General features: G+C 42.0%; 1 protein-coding gene across 1 annotated transcript in view; it reads right to left on the bottom strand.

The window, feature by feature from the left end:
* Window positions 1-2,595: 2,595 nt before the first annotated feature.
* The window catches only part of LOC138595098 (alpha-1,6-mannosylglycoprotein 6-beta-N-acetylglucosaminyltransferase B-like), a 124,275-nt gene continuing 102,921 nt past the window's right edge, over window positions 2,596-23,949 (bottom strand). Inside the window, exons 10-18 of the mRNA XM_069666420.1 lie at window positions 18,518-18,651; window positions 17,276-17,406; window positions 15,321-15,326; window positions 12,048-12,206; window positions 11,715-11,861; window positions 10,634-10,750; window positions 6,608-6,682; window positions 4,709-4,992; window positions 2,596-3,650 (exon numbers count right to left, since the gene is read on the bottom strand). Coding sequence (XP_069522521.1) covers window positions 3,452-3,650; window positions 4,709-4,992; window positions 6,608-6,682; window positions 10,634-10,750; window positions 11,715-11,861; window positions 12,048-12,206; window positions 15,321-15,326; window positions 17,276-17,406; window positions 18,518-18,651 — 1,252 coding nt within the window. The 3' untranslated portion in view covers window positions 2,596-3,451. The remainder of the gene's footprint in view (window positions 3,651-4,708; window positions 4,993-6,607; window positions 6,683-10,633; window positions 10,751-11,714; window positions 11,862-12,047; window positions 12,207-15,320; window positions 15,327-17,275; window positions 17,407-18,517; window positions 18,652-23,949) is intronic.

Raw genomic sequence — 23,949 nt, 5'->3', positions numbered from 1 at the left:
AAAAAGAAGAAAAAAGGAGGAATAAAACTTTACTAAAAGGTTTTTGGAACGACGTCAGCGATTTGTGACACCTGGACATGAAGCCATAAATCTGGACGTCAAGCCTCTGTAGACCCACTGAACTTCTCAGGAAGACTATTCACTGCAGTGTTTTGATGTGAAATGTGGTTTAAAAGTACCAAGGGTAGCATGCCTGAGATGCTACTGGTTGTTTCCTATAATTCTCACAAAAGAAGCACTCTCTGGATCTACTGACATCTCAAACGGCATTCACAGATCAATACGTCAAAATAACTGCAACAAAATGAAGGTTTATACTGCGCTCATTGGTAGCTATATATACGACAAGGGGATTGAGAGCTATGGTTGGAGGATGAGTGTATTTCAGGCAGCGACACTTATGTCATGAATTCGACCATTTATAAGAACGGTTTGCAGTTCGAGTCGGCACACGAGGCTCCTCTCAGGGAGCTCTCCAAGAATACAAGTGCAGCGAGGATTCTGCTGAGGGAGCCAATCCTGCTAATAAACACCCATGAACATAAATCTTGATTAAATCAACTCTATGAAATATCATAGAAGCAGGTGGAGGGAGCTGCAGCAGCACACAGCATTAGCAGGAATCAGCAGGAGTTCCCAATATTTTTAAGGAATCAGTGTTTGTGTTACACTTACTTGCATTGTGGCAGTTACCACCCTCTCTCCAGCTCGCGCGTATGCTCCAGGGTCCTCTTGTGAACTTCAAACTTGGACAGAAGTTGACTATTGTACCTTTGAAACAATTTCAAAATGTAATAGAGGAGTTAATCACACCGTGTACATGAATCCCTCTTATCCTCAAGCTATAATGATGTGGATAGATATTCTTATTTCAGTTCAAGTTTTTATATGTAAACTGAAAAGCAACAAAATCAACATCAACAAAAAAAAACGTTCAAACATGACTGGTAAGCTTTAGTCTTTGGGTCATGGGGCCATTATTCTCAGCCAAAAATAAGCAAAACACACCAGTTTGTTAAAAAAGAACTGCATGTCAAAGTTTGCTCCTCTATGTTGAAGACGCTGGCTGCTGGAAAAGTGTTAGGCAGTTGAAGTAGCGTGGCAATTAACCAAATTCTTCTGCCCTTACAAATCCAGACAAAAACGCATTGGCATAATATTAGCTAACTTTTGCTAGCTTGCTAATTTCCACTGTGCATTTCTGAGAAAATAGCTGGATCCCAGGCTGCTAAAATGCTATACAGGCTAGTTGCCAGCAGCCTATCAGTTTGGTAGTATATACTAAGTTTTTAAGAGTTTTTCTGCCAGCTGTGGTTGAAAACGGGACTATTAGAGCGATGATATTGAACTACAACAGTGGGCCAATGTTGAGAGCCAGACAGATAAACAACAAGCTGAGATTCATGTGTTGTTTAAAGCTGTTTAAGCACGTATGAACCAATGACTGTATGACCTCTTAGTCTGTGTCTGTGCAGTAGAGCTCGGCTGGTGTAGCCGCGGTATTGATGTACTGTCCCTTCCGCTAGCCAAACACACATTTAACTTACAGGAAAAATATCCCTCATGTTAACAGCAGAACAGCTTCTTGTGTTGGTCTGAAGCAGACGTTTACAGATATGTAAACTTCAATGACTGTAGTGATTGTTTTAGTTACGTCTCCTCTCGCCGATCCTCCTCTACTCTGCTAATCCGGAACAGATCGGCTGCAGGAGCCGTATTTGTCAACAGAGCTGTCAATCATCCTTTCTACAGCATGAAATAACTAATTAAAAGAAAACCTGTCAGAAAAATGAACACTTGGACGTAAATCAGCATGATAAGAACTAGCTGTGACAGAAACCCTGTTTGAGAAAAATGTATTTGGCGTGTATTTTGATTTTATAGTTTGACTCATGTCCCATCTGTTAACATGGAGGAGGCGGGCTTTATGACCTATACTGCAGCCAGTCAGCAGGGGGCGCTCAAAATGTTTTGGCTTCACATTTAGGGAGCTGTCATGTCGTCCATCTTTGTACATGCTCATTGGATTAAACTGCTTATTCAGAGCAGATTTGACTGTTCCAGCCGCTCCACAGACATGGTGTAATTTAGACGGTTTGCCTGAACCTGCCTTTACAGCAGAGCTAATCATTTCCTGTGTGTCGAGGATTGCAGCTGGAAAGCATCCAGATTAATGGAGGTGACCTTTTTTCACAGCTTTGACTGGATTCTGTGTGCACACAAAAATCCACACAACAAAACACAACTGATGATATTGTTTTCCATCTTGATAAACTTTAAAGAAGTAAAGAAAATTGTTGATTATCAGCAAATTAGTGGACGTTTAGCATCTGTAATCTGATTTCTCCCTCCCTCCTCTGTCACCTGCTCCCTCCTTTCTTATCAACAGCTTCAAACGATGCTGTCAACTCCATCTGAGAAAGATTAAACGACCTCCAGCCGGACGGATTGATCAAGATTCTGATGAATGTGAACGGCTGGAGGATTGTAGATGTAGTACGGATGGGTGTAGGAGCAGGAGGTGAAGAGACACTCAACCTAAACAGACAGGAAGAAACTCAGTGAAGATAAAACACTTTGATTCATTCAGATTTTTTTATTTTATGATTTTGTTTTCCATCACAAAGCCCAGAGGACTCTTTAAAAATCCAGTGGAGAACTCTGAAAGCTTATTTATTGAAAAATAATCTTGTACCCTTTATCTTTGTCCTCTGTCCTCCCCCTCCCGTCTTCTTGCGACCAGAGATGATTGCATTGACCGATGTCGCCTCAGACTTGGGGTTCGGTCTGATAAACGACTCTGCCCATCATTGGAGGAGGGGAGAAAGAGCGAGGGAGATAACCTGGTTGTCCATCATCCTTTGTCCAAGTGCAGAGAGGAGATTGGATATTGACCCGAGGTTGGCTTCTCCAAGCAAGATATTTGAAGACTCTGTCATGGAATGTCAGAATAATCCCAAAGCTGATTCCTTCACAGTCACTGGTTCTTCAAGTGGAGCTTTTCCAACTTAAGCCTCGTATTTTTCTTGAGACGCAGTTTCCAAGAGTTGTGCATCATCTCACCGGTTATCATCTTGTAGAAGCTATTCTCCTGTAGTTGGAGGGTTAATGTGAATGTCTGTTGGTAACAAAGGCTTTTGCCTCTGATCTTAATGACACCTGGTATCACTGCAGCCCTGTTCTAGGAACTCTTACTGCGTTTACCGGAGTATTACTGCTGTAATAACTACAGCTACAACCTGGCAGCTATTCACGCCTACTTCCAGCTTGTTAAATCCATGCATGCCTGTTTCTCATCACTCTATATTTACCGTTGTGGGAGGAAGCTGCCTCACTGCACCATCAGGCAATTTCTCACAGCTCTACACCCGCTCTGGCCTGTGGGTGCCCCCCTTTCTCCACTGCCGATCTGCGCATTATTCTTTTGTGTCTCCCCTCACCTGTCCCGTCATTATAGACAGTCTCTGCACAGCGCCACCTGCCCGCGGCGGTAGTCTCTACAGGGGCAAAGACGTCTGTATTTGGGGGAGTGTCCCGCGCAGCTGAAGAGGAGGGGATCCCGCTGGAGGCCGCATTCCCGGCGCACCACCGAGAAGGCTGGAAGGATGTGGTTGATCTCGGAGTCTACCACCTCGCACTGCACCTCCAACCTGATGGGCGAAATGGAGGAGCAGAGGTCTGTAAATACATCCTAAAATAACACCTCACCGTGTTGATTAAGTGGGGAAACATTCTGGGCTTGTTTTTCAAAGGTTAACTCAGAAAATAGAAGTAATAAAAGTTATTTTTATTGAGGAAAGTAACAGGGATGTGGAATTGGCATAACCTTAAAATAAAAAGGAATGTAGACACAGGAAAATAGAGAAATTTCACCTCTTTCTTCTAACTACAGATGCCAATTTGAAAAGAAATTCAGCGGAGAAGCGACAAGGAAGTTGGGAAAAACTGCCAGGCAGGTATGAGATGTCAGTGTGAGGAAGATACGTCGTGTCAGAGAACAAACCTGAGCCAGAGGAGAAGTTAGAGAACAGAAACAAAGGGGAGCAGAACTGTAAACCGACTCATAGGGACGGGAAGTAAGCTCAAAAGATAGTTGGAGGATAAAAGGAGAGGAAAAAAAAGGAGAGCTGAAAGCAGTCAGGAGGGGGATGTTAGGAGGAGAGACTCAAACGGCAGCAGGCTTTCAGTCTCAGAGCTCCAGGAGAGGCAGCCGCCCGAAACGTACATTTCTGCTTCAGCTGTGTGGAGTAAAACTAAACAAAAACCTGGTGAGTTTCAGCCTCACCTGTTCCCGGTGTCAACTTATATAACACGAGGTATCCATCCAGGCAGAGCAGGAATACTCGGCAGGGTTAGATGCAATTATTTTGTGTGGATGCAGTGTCACTGTCAGCAGCCTCTTTGTTACAGAGCCATCTATCTTTGAGAGGGTTTGTTTTTTTTACTACAGGTATGACTGACAGTGTTTGGAGCACAGATGTTCCTGCAGTATGTATGTAGAATCCTTTGAGCTGAGATGTCAACCATCATCTTTAGATTTGTAATATATTTAAGGCATGAGAAATTGAAATGTTCCTGTAAGAAAAAGTATCACCACGTGACATATTAAGGGTAGAAATCACTCTCCTCCCCTCTCACTCTGGGTTAAATTGAAGGACAGGTGTACCCAGGTGAATAAACCTTGCTTGACAGGACTGAGCTGACTCACCCTCTGAGGGCCTCCTTGTTGTTGATGAAGCGGAAGTGAGCAGGTTCACAGATGAAACCAGCTAAGTGGCACGCGTCCACACAGGACTGGCCCTCTTGAGATACGAGCAGCCTGAGGGAGCTGAGAGGAGGCCAGGCAGCTGGAGCCGTCATGTTGGACGCCCAGCCGACGGCTGTGGAGTTGGGCAGGGGCACAAACATAGGACCTGTAATCCTGCTGCCTCCAGCAGAACCCGGTCTGGAGAGGTTGGCGGGAATGAAGGGAGGCTCTGGGACACAGAAGTCCTGGAGGTGACAGATATGTAAGCATTAGTTTGTACATTCATTGTAGACTGAGGAGTGACGTTTATGGTGTTTATAGGCAGAATAGTGATCAAGCTTTGTAAAAAAGTTCATTACATGAAGGACATTTTCCAGGTCTGTTTTAAAACTCTCGTGTCCAAATTTACATTGAAAAGTGTTTTTCTTGTCTTAATCATCCCGACTGTTCATACTGGCCCTAAAGAGATCCCTTCTTAACATGATGGACAAAACCATCAGTCATTGTTCGGAGCAAAACTAGATTGTCAATTTAAGTGAAGTTTTGAAGAGGCTGATAGAGGGGCAAATTAAGGGGAGATCTTTGAGTTTTATCCATCCATCTATCCATTATCTATACAGCTTATCCTGTTCAGGGTCACGTAGAGGCTGGAGCCTATCCCAGCTGTCATTGGGCGAGAGGCGAGGGACATCCTGGACTGATACTGCTACTTTTTTTGTCTACTTTTCTAGCTACTTTTCTAGCCACTTTTCCAGCTACTTTTTGGTCTACTTTTCTAGCTACTTTTTCAGGCTACTTTTCTAGCCACTTTTTAGCTAATTTTTTGTCTACTTTTTAGCTACTTTTATGGCTACTTTTTCCAGCTACTTTTCCAGCTACTTTATTGTCTACTTTTCTAGCCACTTTTTCGGCTACTTTTCCAGCTACCTTTTCAGGCTACTCTTTCGGCTACTTTGCTAGCTACTTTTCTGGCTACTGTAGTGGCTACTGTAATCTAGTGGCCACTTTTTTTGTGTGAACGGTTAGAGGGTGCTACTACTACAGCTGCAGGCTATATCCACTAATGCAAGCCTGTATCATTGCTGCAGGTTGCATCAAAACAGAGCAGGTTGTTCCTTTGTTCTGTATAGGACATTTCAAAACATGGTAAGAAAAGGTATGCTTAACAATAAGGATGCTGAAAGAGTGGTACTGTATTTCACATAGCAACAATATGCTTTACAAAGGAGTGCATAAAAATTAGAGGTGGGTATTTCAACCAAAAATACTGTTCGATATTCACTGGGAACTATTCCACAATTATAGTTGTGTTATAGTTATATATTAATGACTATTTGAATATTCCAAATTGATGACCCATCCTTAGTGTAAGTATATATAGTATATAAATGCTGTAGCAGCAGTGTCTTTGTCCAAACCAGCTGCCAGTCAGGGGCAGACAAAGGTTGTAGAGCGACTCTGCAGTTTTGTGTAACATCTAGTGTGGGATTATTAAAAAAACTCGGCCCTCCATCATCATCATCATGCCCACACTTCTGCTCTTCCTCCTTATTCATCCCTCCTCATTAGTGTCAGCAGACCTTCTGCTTTAGAGCCAGAGGGCAGAAATGTGCTTCTTAATGGGAGCTAGCATGTAGATTAACCACAAGTCCACATACATGCAGTACAGAGACACTGATGCACACCCACACTCTCACACCAGCAGAGATACTCTGTTCCTGGTGTTGAACGCACACAATGATGAAATATTGAGCCAAGTGGGGAGTGTGGGAGCTACTGAAAAGTGTTTGCATGGGTAGCCTCACTGAGAATCTCTGCATGTTTGTTTTGTGTATCTCTGTGTGTAAACATGAGCCTCACCTGATGCTGTATGTAGGCGTGCACTCTCTCCAGCATCCCCTCGCAGGTGTACTCATAAGGCAGATATGGTTCGACCTGAAAATCACACACGCACAAACACAGCCCCCAGCCCGTTATTGCCTCCACATTATTCTGCATTCATTAAAGTCTACTTTTTGTGCTGTTACTTCATTGTTCACGCTAATTGCTGTAAATTGTCTCTTCTCCTTGTTAATTTCGGCTGATGAATGTTTCTATTGTCAGATTTCTGCGAAGCCTAATCACTGCATGTCACCGCTTGGAAACTCATTAGGGTTTATTTGCATCCCAATAGATCATCTCCTGCTGTGATGTGCCTGTTTTATAAGTAAAGCACACTTTTAATTGGCCTTATTAGAGATGAGCTGGAAATACTGTATATATATATTCTTTTGTGTTTGTCGCTAATCGCTAAATGTTGGATACACACTGTAACACAAACTGGATGAATGTAAAAAGGCTGCGAATGCAGCGCTAGAATTAAAACAAATTGAATTAGCTGATTTGAGAAACAGCTTTCTGTTTGTCACATGCTAATTGGAAATCAGCTACACTCTAAAATAAAGCTTCTTGCTTGGCTTCAAAAAAGTCGGAACAAAAAGTAACAGATGGAAAGACTTTTCTCCACATTTCTCCGACGCAGCCTTCAGAGCAAGATCGAAGTGGCTTGTCTTTATGCCCGAATGCAAAAGACCTGCCTTTGTAAATGATACACGACTCACTTAATTGCTTTTCCAATCTGAAATCAAAGCAGTCTACTGTTCGACCATGTGTGAAATCAGACTTGGCCCATTTCAAGTGAAAACCACAGAGAAGCAAGTATGGAGGGATGATGCAATTTAAAAAGTTACGCACACTGCAGATCTGATCAAAGCCTTATGTTAATCTACTTTGCAAGACGAGGCAGGAAGTAAACACGTGGACAGGGGGGCTCGGCGGCGTAACAATCCACCTTATCTGACAGTTTAACAATCCTTTGGTGTTCGGCTGACAGCTGACAAAGAACAAGCAACAAAAATACGACACAAACAGGAAAACTAGCAAACATTTTCACGTATGGAAAATACACTTCATTCATTCATTCATGCCTTCTATTAATACAATTTTAATTAACTTTGGCCAAAGATTGTTTAGATGGAGGGAGAAAGACTGAGGAACGGAAAATGAAATAAAGTGAGACAGAAAGAAGGAAAGAAAAACAAAACGCTTGTGAAAAGAGAGAAAACCACAAAGAAAGAGATGAAGAAAGGATTTATTGGAACATGAGGACTTGTCAGCCAGCCAGAGATTGCTTTGTCCTGCATGACTGAACCTGAGCTGCTGTCACACATACACACGCACACGCACGCACACACACGCACACACACACAAACACACGCACACACACACAGTAAAAAATCTTAAAATCTGTGTCTGTAATGTGCAGGTAAGACTCTTTGTGCTGATGTGTGCGATTTCAGTTTCTCCCCAATTGTGTTAATTTGTTAGTGTTAAGATAAATGCAAGGTGAATTATATTACCTGACTAAGTGTGTATTTGTTTGTGTGCGTGTGTGTGTGTTTCCTGGAGCATTGTGCCTCCAGTCAAGGGTGACGGGGTCCATCAGCTCTCTCTCAGCGGTCTGACAGTGCAGACGGAGACAGAGCAGTCAGAGTCAGTGCTGCTGAACTGTAGCTTGTCTGACAACACAGACGAGGCGCAGAGATGAGAGCAAACACACACACACACACAAACACACACAGATATACACAGCTATCACTGCAGATATCAACTTTCCTCTAATCTTCATGCACACCATTTCTAATCTCGCTAAAGGCACAAACTATTACAGAGCGTTTAAAGGATGGAGCAGACAGCTGTCTACCTGCACATGATCCCTCAGTGCCGTCATGCAGTTGAGACTGATGCTAAGCCGGAGCGTTACTGCGGCTGAATGTTTCTATGAAATGCTAAATGGAATTAGCTTGATGGCTGAGATGGAAGAAAATAAGCCCAAAGTCACGCTATGACTCATGTGATGACATCTTTCAACAGTATTATATAAAATGAGTATGACTATTTGGTCAGATTTAAAAACAACTTAAAGGTATAATAAGTAGGATTTTCCCAAAAAAATAAAATATAGACTTAAAATAATATGAAATAATAATAATGTAATATATATAATATATATGAAATAATATAAATCGAACTTATGGGCCTCTATATATGTGTGTTGGTGAGTGTGTGTGCAGACCCTTGTGAGACCCTTCCCTCTGCATCTATTCTGTTGTTTTGCTTTGCAAGGAACGTTTCCAGGAGGGGCGCTGTTGTGCTTCCCTGAGCCAATCACAGCGTATAGGCGAGTGTGGGAGTGGTTCAAATTAGCAACTGGGCCCCATTCAGACCGGCAAACATGGTGAAAGAGCGACGCAGAGTTGGCCTTCTTTCTGTTGGACAGGTAGGTGCCTGAAACCGGGTAGGACAAGCTAACCGGCGGTTAGCATGCTAGTGGAGAGGTAACCGGCGATTAGCAAGCTAGCGCAAAGGTAACCGGCGATTAGCAAGCTAGCGCAAAGGTAACCGGCGAATAGCATTTTAGCGCAAAGGTAACCGGTGATTTGCATGCTAGCGCAAAGGTAACCGTGATGCTGTCGGTGTTAGTTCGGTGGGGTGGGTGTGTTCTTGCATGAGAGGGTGAGCTTCTGGTGACGAAGAGCCCAGGAGGAGGGGCCAAATTTGAATGTGTTGTTGACAAAATGCAGGGAAAAATCCTCCTTATTATACCTTTAAGGACTCCCTAAAGGGCAGCCAAGATCCAATAAACACGTCTCCAATTAATCTTTTGTTTGTGCTAGCAAATGCAGATTTGTTTTTGTAATTGTACTTCCGGAGATAACGCTTCTTCTAGACCTTTAAAGTCATGTACTGAATGTAAATTCACTGCTTTGTCTCTCATTCAAAGTGTCGATTTCATGCAATAGATGCACCTGCAAGCTTCACTTTTGTAAACACTACATGACCCTAAACTCAGAGTTTCTCTGTTTCTCCGTCTGTGTGTTCATCTTTCTCTATATATATTATTTTCCAATTTTCTCCCTGTTTGTCTTCCTTTCCAGAAAAGATCTAATCTCCCTGGTTGACTCTTTAATTAACCTCTCTCCCACTCTTGGCAGTTCCTAGCATCCTCACATTCTCCATCAGCCCACATTTACTCGGTACAAAAGTTCAACTCTGCAATATCAGACTGCTACCTACGTACTGGCAGAGTCGCTCTGGAGAGATCCGCTGTGGAAAAGCAACTGTGAGGTTGTATCAGAGTTTAAAAACTTTATTCAGCTCGCAGCGACAACAAAAAGTCCAGCACTATCTCGACTCTGGCATGGCATACAAAACTTTTTTTATTACTGCTAATCTTTTTATTGATTTATTGGTAGTGATATGGTTGAATCCAGCTCACCGTATAGGAATATTGAAACACTGACCGCACTTAAAAACTGGGTAACGCTTTACATTAAGGTCCTTGTAAAAAGCGTTAGTTAATAGGTAATAAGACCCTTATAAGTCCTTATAAGATGCTTATTAACATTAAATATATGTTAATAAGACTATATAAGTGTTAATAATAGTATCATAATCATGTTTGTTGTTAGATTATAAGACTCATAAGGGGTCTTATTACCTTACCTACGCTTCTTATAAGGACCTTAATATCAAGCTTTACCAAAACGGCCATGTATCATTTTTTTTTTGCCGGGGAATAGACCCCTCTTTCAAAGATCAAAAGTAGCTTAGAGTATCCATCTTCGTGTCACAAGGATGACTTCAGGAACAATCAGTGCAGAACATCGAGACAGATCTATGAAGCTGATGACTGATTTGACCAAATGAGAGGCTGAATGAGTAGAAAAAGCTTTTCTATTTCACTGCCTGACAGCTGAGCTGCATCAGAGGGGTTTGTAAGTACCACTACATAATGAACACTCTCCTTGTCTATTCTGAATTACAGTGTTCAGAGGGGCCGGGTACCTGGGTCCTCATGATTTCCCTGATAGCAGAGTCAAACTCCAGCGAGTTGTTGTAGTCCACTGTCATGACGTGAGGTCTGCCAATGTACTGCTCTGCATACGGGTGCTGGGAGGACACCTACAGGAAGACAAATGCAAGCTCCAGTTAGTAAGTAAGTTTATTTTAGTTATATTGCACTTTTCTCAGACAGAAGTCACAAAGTGCTTCACACGAATAAATACAATATATGCATAAATAACAGCATAAACAATAAGATGGCTCACTGAGCCACATATTAAAAATCCTTCAAGACAGACTGCAGTAACAAGACGTAATAGGCGACACAATAAAATACATAGAACAATACATAGACTGGTTAAAAACAAAGTTACCTGAATGCCTGTACAAACATATGTTTTTAACTGGTTTTTGAAAGACTTAACAGAGTCAGTAGAGCGTATAGATGTTGACAGGGCGTTCCAGAGGCTTGGTGCTATGGCCTAAAAAGCACCACGAGTCTTAAGGCGTGTCTGTGGCTCGGACAGCAGGTGCAGTGTGATGGACCTTAGAGAATGGGCTGAAGAATATGGGTGGATGAGAAATATTCTAGGGCCTGATCGTGTTGCGCTCTAAGTGAGAATTTTCAGCTTGATCCAATATGCAACGGGAGGCAGTGAAGAGACATCAGTACGGGAGTGATGTGGGACGGTTTGTTTGATCTGGTGAAGTCTGGCGGCAGCATTCTGAATTGACTGTAGAAGACTCCGCTAGAAGTTTTGCTAATGTGACATATCAACTCTTACTAGCATTTTTTTCCATAAATAAAGCACTGGACCAGGAGAATGATAGCAAGACTTTCTTGAACATTGCATGCATAATTATGACTATCATCATAGTTCATGTTGTACCAGGAACGCTATGTTCCAGGCTCTCATCAGACACTAACAAGTGCTTGATGAGAGCCTGTCTGTATCTACAGCCTGTGCCAGTTCTTTTTTAAGGATTCACTGATGAATAAAGCGACTTGGGAAATTGGCAGGTAATGAAAGCTGCAGTCGCCCAAGCATCTCCATTAGTAAGTCATGAACAATAATATTCTTACTTCTCTAGAGGTGGGCTTGCCTCTGAAGAACTCGTGGTTGAGTGAGCTGTGAGGGGGGTGGAACTTGGGCTGAAGGAAGATGCAGCCATTGGCTATTGCTTCCAGAGGGGCGGGGCCTTCGTAGGGGAAACCAAAGCCGATGAAGAGCTAGAAAAAAACAGGAAAACAGGAATGTTATTTTGTAATTAACACGTTTTACAAATGTGAGGAGAGGTAGGGAGTGACATCCCAGTGAGACCGACAGAAGCTAAGCTGCAGCTGTGTCTGTGTGCACTCAGTTTGACTCCGCATAAATTGCTTTATGTGTGGGTACTATTTTCTTCACTGTCTTGCCTTGGCCTTGCGCAGCAGCTGCTGCAGCTCATGCTGCGGCAGGAGGCCGTGGTTCTTCACGAAGGCCGGGACCTCCGGAGGTCGCTGGGTCTCGTAGTACACTGTGCCGTGGACCTCCATGTATCTGTGGAGAATCTGCAGGAAACCTTCCTTACCCTGCTGGGAAAAGGAGGGGTAAAGATGGGTTGGTGAGATTGAGGGCAAAAGGTGACGAGAGGAGGGTGTATACGAAAAGAGTGTCAGAAAAGAACAGCGCAGAGGAGACTATGGTTATAAAATTTGTGTCCGAGTGGAGTGTGCTGTGTTTGCTTTTAGTCGGATCTTTGTGAGTGTAGCTGTAAGCCTTTAGAGTCAGTATGTTCAGTGTACTGTAGAGATGTTTCTTTTAAACTCTAGCACCACAACCTACATGCTTTTTCTATGCTGCAAAACCCTCTCCTGACATAAACAGAAAGAAACATGTGGCATTATTATGTGTGCAATAAGTGTTATTCTATGTATCTAGATGTCCTTTTGCCACTTTCTTCAGCAGGTATGACGATCGTACAAATCCTTTTGATAAAGACATCAGATATGACTAGACTTGAGAGATAAGGAGGCTGTAAGTTAACCCTGAACCACTCTCTAATTCTGCCTCTATCCAGTGTTATTTGATTGGTAGGACACATATTGGATACACATTGGATAGCTGTACCCTGCTTATCCTTTTACCTAGAGAGAGGCTTCATTGATTGTGGATTAAAATTGACCCTGTGAAGCAGTAACTGGTTTAAAAGCCTCTGTTTAAAGTGAGTATCATTTATTTAGCAAACCCACCGGTTATTACCAAAAGGAAAATAAAATGTCAGTGAACTGCAGGCTCCAGCAGATGGGTAACTTCTCTACAAAGTGGTAGTGCTTAGGGCTGTGGGTGTAAGAGGTGTAATAATGTATCACCTTCTCTTTCTCGTGGCTGTACATTCATCGCTACTTGGTTTTCTAAAGACTATTAGTATTAGATTCTGGGGTGTGAGGGAGCCAGAGGGGCACAAACACAAAGTCAAGGTTCAGCAAGAAGACAGAGAGAGCAAAAAAAACACCCAGCATCCGTTTACAACCAAACCTGAATCATGTGAATGGAGCGTAACCCTGGGCCAGAGTATTGACCGGCCGACTGGTGTTAAGCAGCTTACTGTATCCCTGTACTGTGGCGCGGCCCCCCGCAGCCGTAATTCGAGGCTGAGGCAATCGATAGCTTCCTCTGTGAGGATTTTCCCAGCCAATTACGAGATTAGCTCAAGCGCTAAGTGCAACAGACAACAGGAATTAGCAGAAGGAGAAACACAGGCCAGTAGGAGAGCAGATCCCATAACTTGCACTTGCAGCTATCACTTTCTCTCTCTCTCTCTATCTCACCATGCCTGGGATTAGAGCTGGTAATAAGTACGTTCTGCTGTGCTGGGTTTTATCCCTCCCCTCATTTCTTGTAATGTAGATTTAAGGAAATTGTTTGCAGTACACCAACATGTTGAGTTCAATGTGCATGGCATGTGAGAATGGTCGATGATGAAAAGAAAACACATCAGCTGAACTGTTGCTACGCCTGTCGAGCTTTCTGCTCTCATATGCCACATGGTGCTTGAGAATTTTGGAACATTAGAGTTAAACAGAGGCAGGAAACAGCATGTTTTCATTTTGTATAATGGAATAACAGCTATAAATGAGGTGTGAGCAAGCAGCAGTGTTAAAAAATGAAGCCAATGCTGAAGCAAAAACTGCAGTTTAACATTACAGCAGATGGGAAAAAGACCATTTTTACAGCAGAAATAAACATGTTTACAAAAAATGGTACAAAAAACGCTTTTGTTAGAAATAGCAAACTTTACTATTCAAGATAACTGTAAGGGCGTGATATTTTTTATAACTCACCTGTTTAAATTAAGTCTTAAATTATAGGAGCTGGGTCACTTGAGTGACAGGAGTAGATTGCTGGCTGTCTGAAGTTGAGCCACTGAACTTAACTTCACCGTGTTTGTGTTGTTGGAGCCTTTCGGCTAAATAACCTAGCTAAACTTGCTAATCAGTGTGTGTGTGTTTATGATGTTTGTGTGTGGCGCATAGCCTGAATGGTGTTGCGGCTGATGGTGACGACGCAAAGGAGTGAGTGGGCGTGTCTTGGGTGTCCAGGGTAGATGCACTTCAGCTGAAACTCTGGGTTTAGTTTCCCTTTAAGCCTTAATTTATAGGAGCCGGGTAACTTGAGTGACAGGTGGATACAAGGGATGGGTAATGGTTAATAAATGATCGATTATTGGTCGTTAAGATTTTGTTTGATCACGTTGAATTTGATCGATATGACACTGGTATTAAATAGGGACGGCACACAGCACTACAGCAAGGCTCTGTTGTTTGTGTTTATTTCAGAGGCTCAGCTGTGTTTACTCGTGCAACTCCCATATCTTTGTTTTTCTTTATTGTCTTTGTGTTTAAGAGGTTGTGGCTGTGAAAACATTTAAGAATCCAGATTTGATTAGGAAAAAAACATTTAGTATTTTCTGTTATAGGCAATTGAGTTAGGGAATTTCTTGAAATGCCGATCCCTAGTGGATACTGCTGACTGTCGGCTAGACGTCAACACAGCCGCTGAACTGAACCTGACCTTGTTTGTATTGTTGGAGCCTTTTAGGGGATTTTTCCATGACATAATCTGGCTCTCTGTGTGATTGATGGAACTCTTTGGCCGTGCAGGAAGTCTGAGCATCGGCTTTTCAGTGAGTTAAATTCTAGTATTATTGTATTGATATATTTTTAGCACTAAGTAGCAGGTATACTGTGCTTGCCATAGCTCGTTAGTTTTTTCAGTGTTTATCATACATGTATTTATTCGACGGCCAGCACACAGGAGTCAGGAGTTGTTAAGGAGGACCGTAGTAATCAAAGTTATTTTACATTTTTTAAGAAACAGAATTGTCTTGGTACAACTCAAAATTCCATCCATCAAAAGCTTAACCAGTCCTTGTGTATTCTGACAAGTAAGAGGATAAACAGATAATCACTGTTATACATCAACCTCTTCAGGAGTGATGGTGGTCTGTGTGAATGCTGTGGTGCATTTGAGTGTGCTTGTGAATTTGTGACAAGTAGCTTCTCATAAATCATTTTCCAGCATCCAACCTTGACAATACTGTGCTTGCGTAAATGCTCATGTGTGTTACAAGGCACAGCTCAGAGTAACATTTTTGCATATGCATAAACTGCGAAAGGGTGTATGTTGTAAAAGTAACAGGCTCTTACCTGAAGCTAATGAGCAGCCAACGTGATTCACCACCAAACACGGACAGAAAGAAAGAAAGAGAGAGAGAGCAAAAAAGTCAGAAAAAATTGTAGATTAACAACAAAACAACAAAAGAGGAAAACAGAAAGACACAATCATTTTTTGCCTTTTCCCCGGGCTTTGAAAATAAGTGTATTCTACTTTTGTTTGCCTCTTTCACAAGCCAAAGCTAGAAAGAAATCCAGGGAATTGTACGGACTGAATGTGGAAAGTAATGGCAGCAAACAACGTCTTTATAATCATTTTCACAATAGAAGCACCACTGTGCCCCTCCGCAGTATGCACAGGAACAAGCAGACAGCTTTGGAGGGGAAAATTGCCTGTAAATTAAAGCTGAACAATTGTGTATAGAGAGCCACATGAAGCTGAGCTGTAATGGTGCAAACAGCGGGGTGTGCAAAATGCTGTCATTGGATTTTTCTGTTAACTCTGCAGTCTTTTGTGGGGGGTGTTGTGTGTGTGTGTGTGTGTGTGTGTGTGTGCGGGCATGTGTGTCTGCATGTGTAAACACTGAAAAAGACTGCAGTGTGAGGGATTCTGATTTAACCTGTGGTGCACACTGGTCTATTAAAAGACATAACATGTTGTATGTTTGTGGGATTTTTTTCATGTATGCATGCAGGCATTAAACATCTGGATCCATGCATTACATGTATGTGTTCGAAGTGCTTGTTACTGTACGCATATGCATATATGTGTGCATGAACATATGTGTATGTGCACGTGATTATATACTGTATGTGCTATGGAAAAAGCTGACATTGCACTAACATTTTGTTCTGCAATAATTATTGTGATACTGGAGATTATACCAGATATATTCAGTGTGTTTTCATGTCCATGTAAACAATTAACAATCATGCATTTTATGATTTGGGACTTCAAGTCTATTTTCTTCTAACAAAACAAAAGCCCCTCTTTTACTTTTACCAGACTTGGTTCAGCGTCTCTGACACCCACATGAAAAAGTAGAGATAGTTCAGGTGAAGCTTGTTTCTTTAAACATAAATACAAACATACGTGTGGGCTGCAGTTGTTAAGGTTTGTCATCTACTATTTCTAACAGGTTCAAATATGTGTTTAATCAGGGTGATCAGCCCCGTGAGAATAACTTTTTGAAGCTCGTCGTCTCCTACTTCCTGTTGGTACACACATCCTCTCCCCAGTGTGTGTGTGGCAGGTGTGGCCGCTTAAAGCAAATACTCCACAGCACGCCACTCCGTTACCAGACTGTATACGCAGCCACGGCGTTAACGAGCACCAGGACGAGGTGCTGTTGATAACGGGAATACACACACACTGAAAAGCCACCTCACGTAACTCACCGTAAAATCTGGAATATAAATCGCACCGGAATATAAGACGCAGTCTGTTTTTGGTCGTATCCCAGGGGGAAAAAAGGTTTTTTTTAGCTATTTATGAATAAAAATGTTTATACAGGATATTTCAACACTATTTCAATATATTTTCATTTGAAACACACACAAATTACAGCCTAACACCTGTTTGCATCCTGCTAGCTAGCAGTGATTGTTGTGAGGATGGCATCTGCGCTGGCGATCATGACGATGCGTGTCCATAAGGAAGCTTTAGCTTGATTATAGCGCCATTTTCTGGGTGAAATACCGTAACACAATAAAATACCTCTCCTTGCATTTTATACTGGTGTATTGGTCGTACCAGTATAGAGGACGCAGGCCACTTTTTAGATTTTAAAAAAATTGTTTAAAGTGCGTCTCATAACACCACTCACTATTGTAATTTTGCTTTTACGCAATTGCGATTGTTAAACGATATATTGTGCAGCCCTCATATGTGTACATTTGTGTTTCTATTTACTGTATCTACGTTGTTGACCTTCAGGAAGCGGTTGTATTTTGTGCATGGAAACATATATTTGACTTGTCGTCTGTACCTTCCACATGCTGGCCTCTTTCCCGTACACCACAGCCATGTTGTTGACTTTGTTCTGCTGGATGCTTCTCTTCTCCGTCTCGTTCAGCTCCTCCGAAACGAAGCCCATGAATGAGTTGTCAGGTGTGTGAGCTGAATGCGTGCGTTTGTGAGTAGCGGGTAAGTAGTAAGGAAAGGCAGGAAAGACGTACAAAACACAGAGAGAGAGAAAGAAAGTTTAATTGTGAGTAAGAGCCAGAAGGGAAAGACAGAAAACGAGCACTACATCCTTGCATGCTGACGTCTAATGGCTAAGTCAATGTGTTTATGGCTCCCTAAGTACTACAAATAGTGATTATCATAAAGGCAAGCTGCTGGGAGATAGTTCTCCTCAGGTATACTGAAGAGTTGACATTATCAAAACCAACAGTAGTCATGAGTTTACAGCTATTTGTGGATCCTCCCAGGTCATGCCAGTGTGTATTTTCGGCACTTCAGCATTCTTGTATATTAAATAAAAGCAATACATTTTGGCTCCTGCTGCTCTCTGACAAGTACGAAGCAATTTATAAAGGTTGAATCAGTCATTTGAGCTTAGGATGGTGTGAAATGTTGGCGTCTACAGCAGCACGCATACTGATATTATAATGACCCTGCTGTTGAGTGCCAACTATAGCTGAAAGGGCATGACACTGTTGAAGAGTGAATATGAGAGCAGAAGAGAGTTAAGTAGTCAATGTTTTAGTCAGGAGCAGTGAAGAGACAGTCGACAGCGCGGGCTCTGAACACAGCCGGTCACATTGTGTAGCATGAAACAGAGAAAGGAAAGCAGCGAAATGAAGAAAAGATTCAGCTTGAAGGGACGTTAGAAGCCGGGTGGTGCTGAAAATAGCTGCATTAGACACATTAGTCCAAATTAATGTGGACAGGCAGCCACACCTGTCAGAGAGAGTGAAAACATTGAATTGGAGTCATTTTATCATTTTAAGAATGGTTGTCAAAGCTGATGACAGATCTGTGTGTGTGTGTGTGTGTGTGTGTGTGTGTGTGTGTGTGTGTGTGTGTGTGTGTGTGTGTGACAGATAGAGTGTCAGTTTTGAACTTTTGAAGTAATAAAAATTCAAATGTTTGACAGGATATGAAAGTAAAATGTTTGTGCATCCTATTTTTAATGTGATTTATAAATCAATATTATCATGTCTGTGAACCACTCGTATTCTGACAGTGTTATTAAAGAAGATGAGTGTGGTGCTTTCGGTCTTACGGAACATGGTCATGTACTGCCTGGCGTTGAGGTTCCAGTAGCCCCAGTTGGTGCGGTAGCCGTGCAGCGTCGCGTACTCCTCGTGATTGTAAGCTGGCTCCGTCCCAAATGTGTCAATCACCCGGATGTGACATCTGTGAAGGCACAACACACAAGTACTTTTAAACAACAGGGTCCACCAGCTTGTTTTTAACCACAGGCAGCTTTACATAAACACCATACATTGTTCATCACTAATAACAACACTCTTCAATGAATCAGCCTCGTCATGTCTTTGTTGTCACTAAATATGACATGAGTGATGACATTGATGATGTAAGTTATAATCATATCAGATGAGTTGAACACATTTATACTTTAATCCTGCGTGTGATAAGATAAGTTATTGATCCCCCATTGGGGGAAATTCACTTGTTACAGCAGCTCAAAGTAAAGAACAGGGTAAAACAAGTAATGGATAAAAAAAGGAAAGACAAACAGACAACAAACATATAATAATAATATTATTAATAATACATATATACACTATGTACACTATGAACACCTTTCACTTATTGTGGATGGTTAAGTTTTTGTACTTGAAAATCAAACACACACGGTGTGTATCATGGCGATATGGTTGATAATAAGTAATTAGCAGTTAATCAGTAGTGGTGATTAATTTGTATATGTAAATTGCAAGATGATAAATACTTTATCCAACAACAAATAACATATTTGTTGTTTTAATATCGAGTTATGATTGATGACAAAAACACTAAGAAGCATTTTAAATGTCAGTTTATATGTTTGAAAGCATTTTAAACTACTAGTTAGTGTTGATATACTGCTTGTAAATACTTAATAGAGTTCGGTTAAAATAACTGCTATGAAAATGTATGCAATTGTTTTGTGTTAGCACAAACTGTAAGGAAACTACATCAATGAAAATACTGCACTTTCATCATGTCTTCCTTCACTCATTTTAGGACGGCCATATAATTAACATTAAGATAGTTTGTATTTCCTGTACATCACTGGTTCTCTCTCTCTCTCTCGTTTACATGAAGATTTTAAACTTTTTTTTTTTGCATTTATTGTTGGGCTGAACAATTAATCGAAATCGCAATACGACCTGCTGCAACTTTCAAATCGCAGGAGGCGCAAAATTTATTTAAGGTGAAATGTTTGTCAAAAAACATTTTAATTCAAATATGTTCTGTCCTACACGTCATACACAGACGGAAGAGTCAAATATCTTTGTTTGGTACAGAAAACAAACCATAATCATTTTAAAATGACAACAATTATGTTATGTTATATCGCAAATCATATCGAAATCGCAATATAAGTCAAAATAATCGCAATTAGATATTGTTTCAAAATCCGTCAGAAAAGTAGACTTTTCATTAACTCTACACTGAATCTACTGAGCTTGACTATGACCACAGACAAATCTGATCTGTGCTTTACTTGCAGGATATACATGAAGGATCCTCCCCTTCATCACAAGCTGAATGTAAGGAGCAGCAAAAGTTTGTCTTTCAAAAAGTTCGTTCATCTGGCCCTGAGCGGTGAAAATCGCTGTGTCTCAAACTGTCATGAGAGGCTTAATGATAATGATAGGCTTAAGGACTAATAGCACAAAATGGTTAAATCACACATCACAAAGGCACAAATAACAGTGCATATCTGCAGGTTTGTCAAAAAGAAAAAAGTAACAAAGCAGTAAAAGACAAAAAAATATCAACAACCAGCAATTAAGTTGCCAAATGCAGTGTGGGGGGGGTTGACGTGAAAATGAAAGGACTGAAAAGTAGCATACAAAAGTAGAATAGCACTGAGGCTGTACATCAGGGCAGAGCAATCATACAGTCATACAGATACACACACATGTATGTGCACTCTAAAACACACTGCTGCAGTTACACACACACATAAAGCTCACGATGTCATTGTCTGTAACAGTGAGTGTGTTCAATCTGCCCGGTCTGTGAGCTCAGGGGGATTAACAAGAGCTAAAGGTGGTGGAGTCCACTTCCTCAGCTCTCAGGCGCTTTCCTGGCAGATAACTGTGTGTGTGTGTGTGTGTGTGTGTGTGTGTTTCTATATGTGTGTGCGTGAAAGAATCAAAGAGACAGACTCAGATGGTCTGATGACATTCTTCATGTAAAAGTAGCTCAGCTGTTTCCTTGGACACCACTGGCCTGTATCTGTCCACAGTCTCTATTCTCACAAGCTAACACGAGCCGTTGTTACACTGCAATTCACCACAACGCGGTAACGAAGCTCCGCCGTCATGCCACCTTTGCCATTTTAAATTGGACCAAGCAACGCCGGCGTGAAGCCGCCCCCAGTGTGTGTTCAACAAAGCGGCCCAGCGTTACAGAAGCAAAAGGCGCGCGATGTTTTAGCAAACAGCGCAAGCTTCACATACACACACAGTGTGCTGTTCCGCACTGCCAGCTCTGCTGTCTACACTGACGCTGTTTCGCCTGTTACCAGGGACGGTTGAAGGGATGGCTAAAAAAGTTCCATTTGTTAAATATACCAGCTACTTGGACCCTTTTCCCTGTATGTTATATTATCCGTTGCCAGCAGCAGTCAGGAACAAACCGTTGCTTAGTGACATTAGATGTCTACCACAACGGCAACCTGTTAGAATGTTTCACCGGCGCTGTAGCCATCCCTCAGCCGTCGCTGCTTAAAGTCGCTACTATCTCCGATGCCGGCTCAGCCCACCATGCCACCTCCGTGCCCTTTACATAGAAGACGAAACATATCAGAGGCGAAAAATCCAGCCTTGAACTGGCAGCGTGAAAGAGGCTACTGTCGTGTATAATGCTGAATTTAAATGCATTGCCCTTTCAGTGTAACCACTTTCCCTCAGCAAGTCTTCCTGTAATTAATATTTATTGTAATTATTGTTCACAAACTAAAATAATAGGACTAGAAGATGTTGCTTTTAAATAATATGAAAATTAAATGATCTGACTACATTAGCATAGTCTTTGGACTGTGCCGTAATTATTAGACACTTCTGAGTCTGAGAGAGTTTTTGAGAATATTATGTGATTAAACTGTAAGTATCTGTGTTGTTCTTCTTTTCACAGGTCACATTTTTGGAGCTCAAACTTTACAGTAAAAGTCGCATAGCTAAACAAACAGCCGTAGCCGTCCCTCAAGAGTCTTCTGACCACACAGGTTAACTCCTTTGTCAAATACAACATGTCTGGTTGTTATTCCGTTTTACGGTCTGTTGGAGCCGCTCACAGTGGAGAAATTGCTTTCCCCGTCTGTTCCATGATGGATTTCTCTCTGTATACTTGTTGAACATTGGTGCAAATGGCGAGTTCAGGAAATAAATGCCCCTGTACTCTGATTCTGAGAAGCTGACAGCTATAAAGCTATGTATTATTACATTCTTGTAATATTGCTGCTCTGGAAATACACGGGTGAGATGTCATGTTTTTCTACATTGGAGGCACTTGTCCTTTTGAATGACCTATGTAATGTAAACAGCGCTGTATTCGAACTCTGCAGAACTCCTCTAACTATGTATTGTCGGTCCGTTGCATCGCCCACTTACAATGCATTGGGTTTTGCTGACAGGGTCTTGGGTGATTGTTTTTTCACGAGCTTTAATGCAGATCATAAATATATTCTTCTAAGGGCATTTCAGTCGCGTTCGAGACAAGGTGACACTCCAATCTTGCTTGACACACCTCAGATTTATCTGTAAATATCTGCAGCGATACATCTCTGAAAGGAGCTTATAAAAACGGGCTTATCAGCAACAAAGAGACAAAAAAGCATGCGCTTATCCGTGCAGACTTGTTCTGAGGCACTCAGGATGAGACTGTCTGGAAAATGTTGTGCGTCTGTTTGTCAGGGTCACAGAAAGCTGACAATGAATTATTAATGACAAATGTTAGTTTCACTTGTCTCTGCCATATCTCCTTTCCTTTCCTCACTCCAAACCTGCGCTATCGCATATCGCCAGCGCTGAAACCAGGAAAATGTTTCCGCCCACAGATAAGAGGTCCCGCAGGAAGGGGAGAGGAAGGAGTGGGAGAAGAGGGGATAAGCAGAGGAGAAGCTGAGCTGAATATCTATCGGGGGATCAGAGTATGGGGCTAATCTGGGTTAAACGGCTGCTCAGCGAGGCTCAACAGTCCTCCGGGGTGAGGGGAAGATGGCACGCTGGTGTGTTGTCACCCACACTTTCTGCTTTAGCCACGGGAAATAAGAAGGACCTGCATATTGTCAGGCAACAAAACAGTAACTTTAAACTTGAATTGAAGGTGTTTTGGTTATCGTGCGTTACTTGTAGAATGCATTAGCTTCATGCTGATCTCAGGCAGAATCTTTTTAGCTGTTAAAATGTAGATGCACATTGTGATAATTCCTCAGATCAACTTACTCTCCAAAGAGTTACGAGTACACCTGTGAAACTTTAAGATAGAATGGTGTGCGACACGTTATCAGCTCCCCAAACATATAGGAGACGCTGTTCGATGACATCATTACATTAAGGTGATTGATTAAAAAAAAGGCTCTGCAGTTTGAGGGACAGCTCAAAGACTCCGTGCAGCATAGAGGATTCTGATTCTGAGAGTCCGGTTATATTTCCTGCGCTGTTCACCTGTGTAGCCAATAATAACTGGAATAAGCCAGTGATTGCAAACACAGGCTAGGAGCCGGACGGAGCTGCTGTCCCATTAGAACTCAGTGGGGAGGGTGAAAGTCTGGGGATTTACAGCACTGAGAGCATCAGATAGACGACACAGGCAGACACCCCGGATAAGAGGGGACACCAGACATTAGACTCCTGATATTATTTGTTACACCTACTACATATTTTCCTGACAGGGAACTAAACACACTGGGGCAACTTTAAGGGGCTTACTTTGAGTTTCTTTTTGCAGCCCCTGTGGACAAATGTTGTACGTCAGGTGTTGCAAAGATCTTGATCTGGCCAGCGCACACACTTTTGGAATTGAGGCAGCCTATATTTTCTTTTATAAAGACAGTTGTTTACTGAATGCGTATTAATGAGGTGACGTATCTGTGGCTATGTACGATTAAAGACCCCCTCCAATGAAAATCAAGTGTTTAACCTGGTAAACATCTCCATGTGGTGTTTCTCATGTGCGACAAGACATATCAGGGACATCATCAGCAGTCATCTCCATGGCTGGGCCTGTCTGCTTTTAAACTGCAGTGTACCAAGGACAGGCTGAACGACACGTTTTCAGATTGGCAGGTTTGAGACGTCACAAACCTAAGGAGCCAATCCCGTTAATGGACGGGGTGACGCTATGCATATCATTATGTGTAACCTATGGCAACCATTTCAGCGATGCGCGAGCCAGCTGTAAGCGTCAGCTTAATTTTTGCAAACTCACTGCTGACTACTAACGTTAACGTTACTACTACTAATTACTTCATTT

This window comes from Semicossyphus pulcher, unplaced genomic scaffold (genome assembly GCF_022749685.1).
Source record: "Semicossyphus pulcher isolate SPU_LCO1_2020_fin unplaced genomic scaffold, fSemPul1.0.p SCAF_17, whole genome shotgun sequence".
Taxonomy (NCBI): Eukaryota; Metazoa; Chordata; class Actinopteri; order Labriformes; family Labridae; genus Semicossyphus; species Semicossyphus pulcher.
Note: the sequence above shows the minus strand (reverse complement) of the source record. Positions and strands in the feature narration are given on the sequence as shown.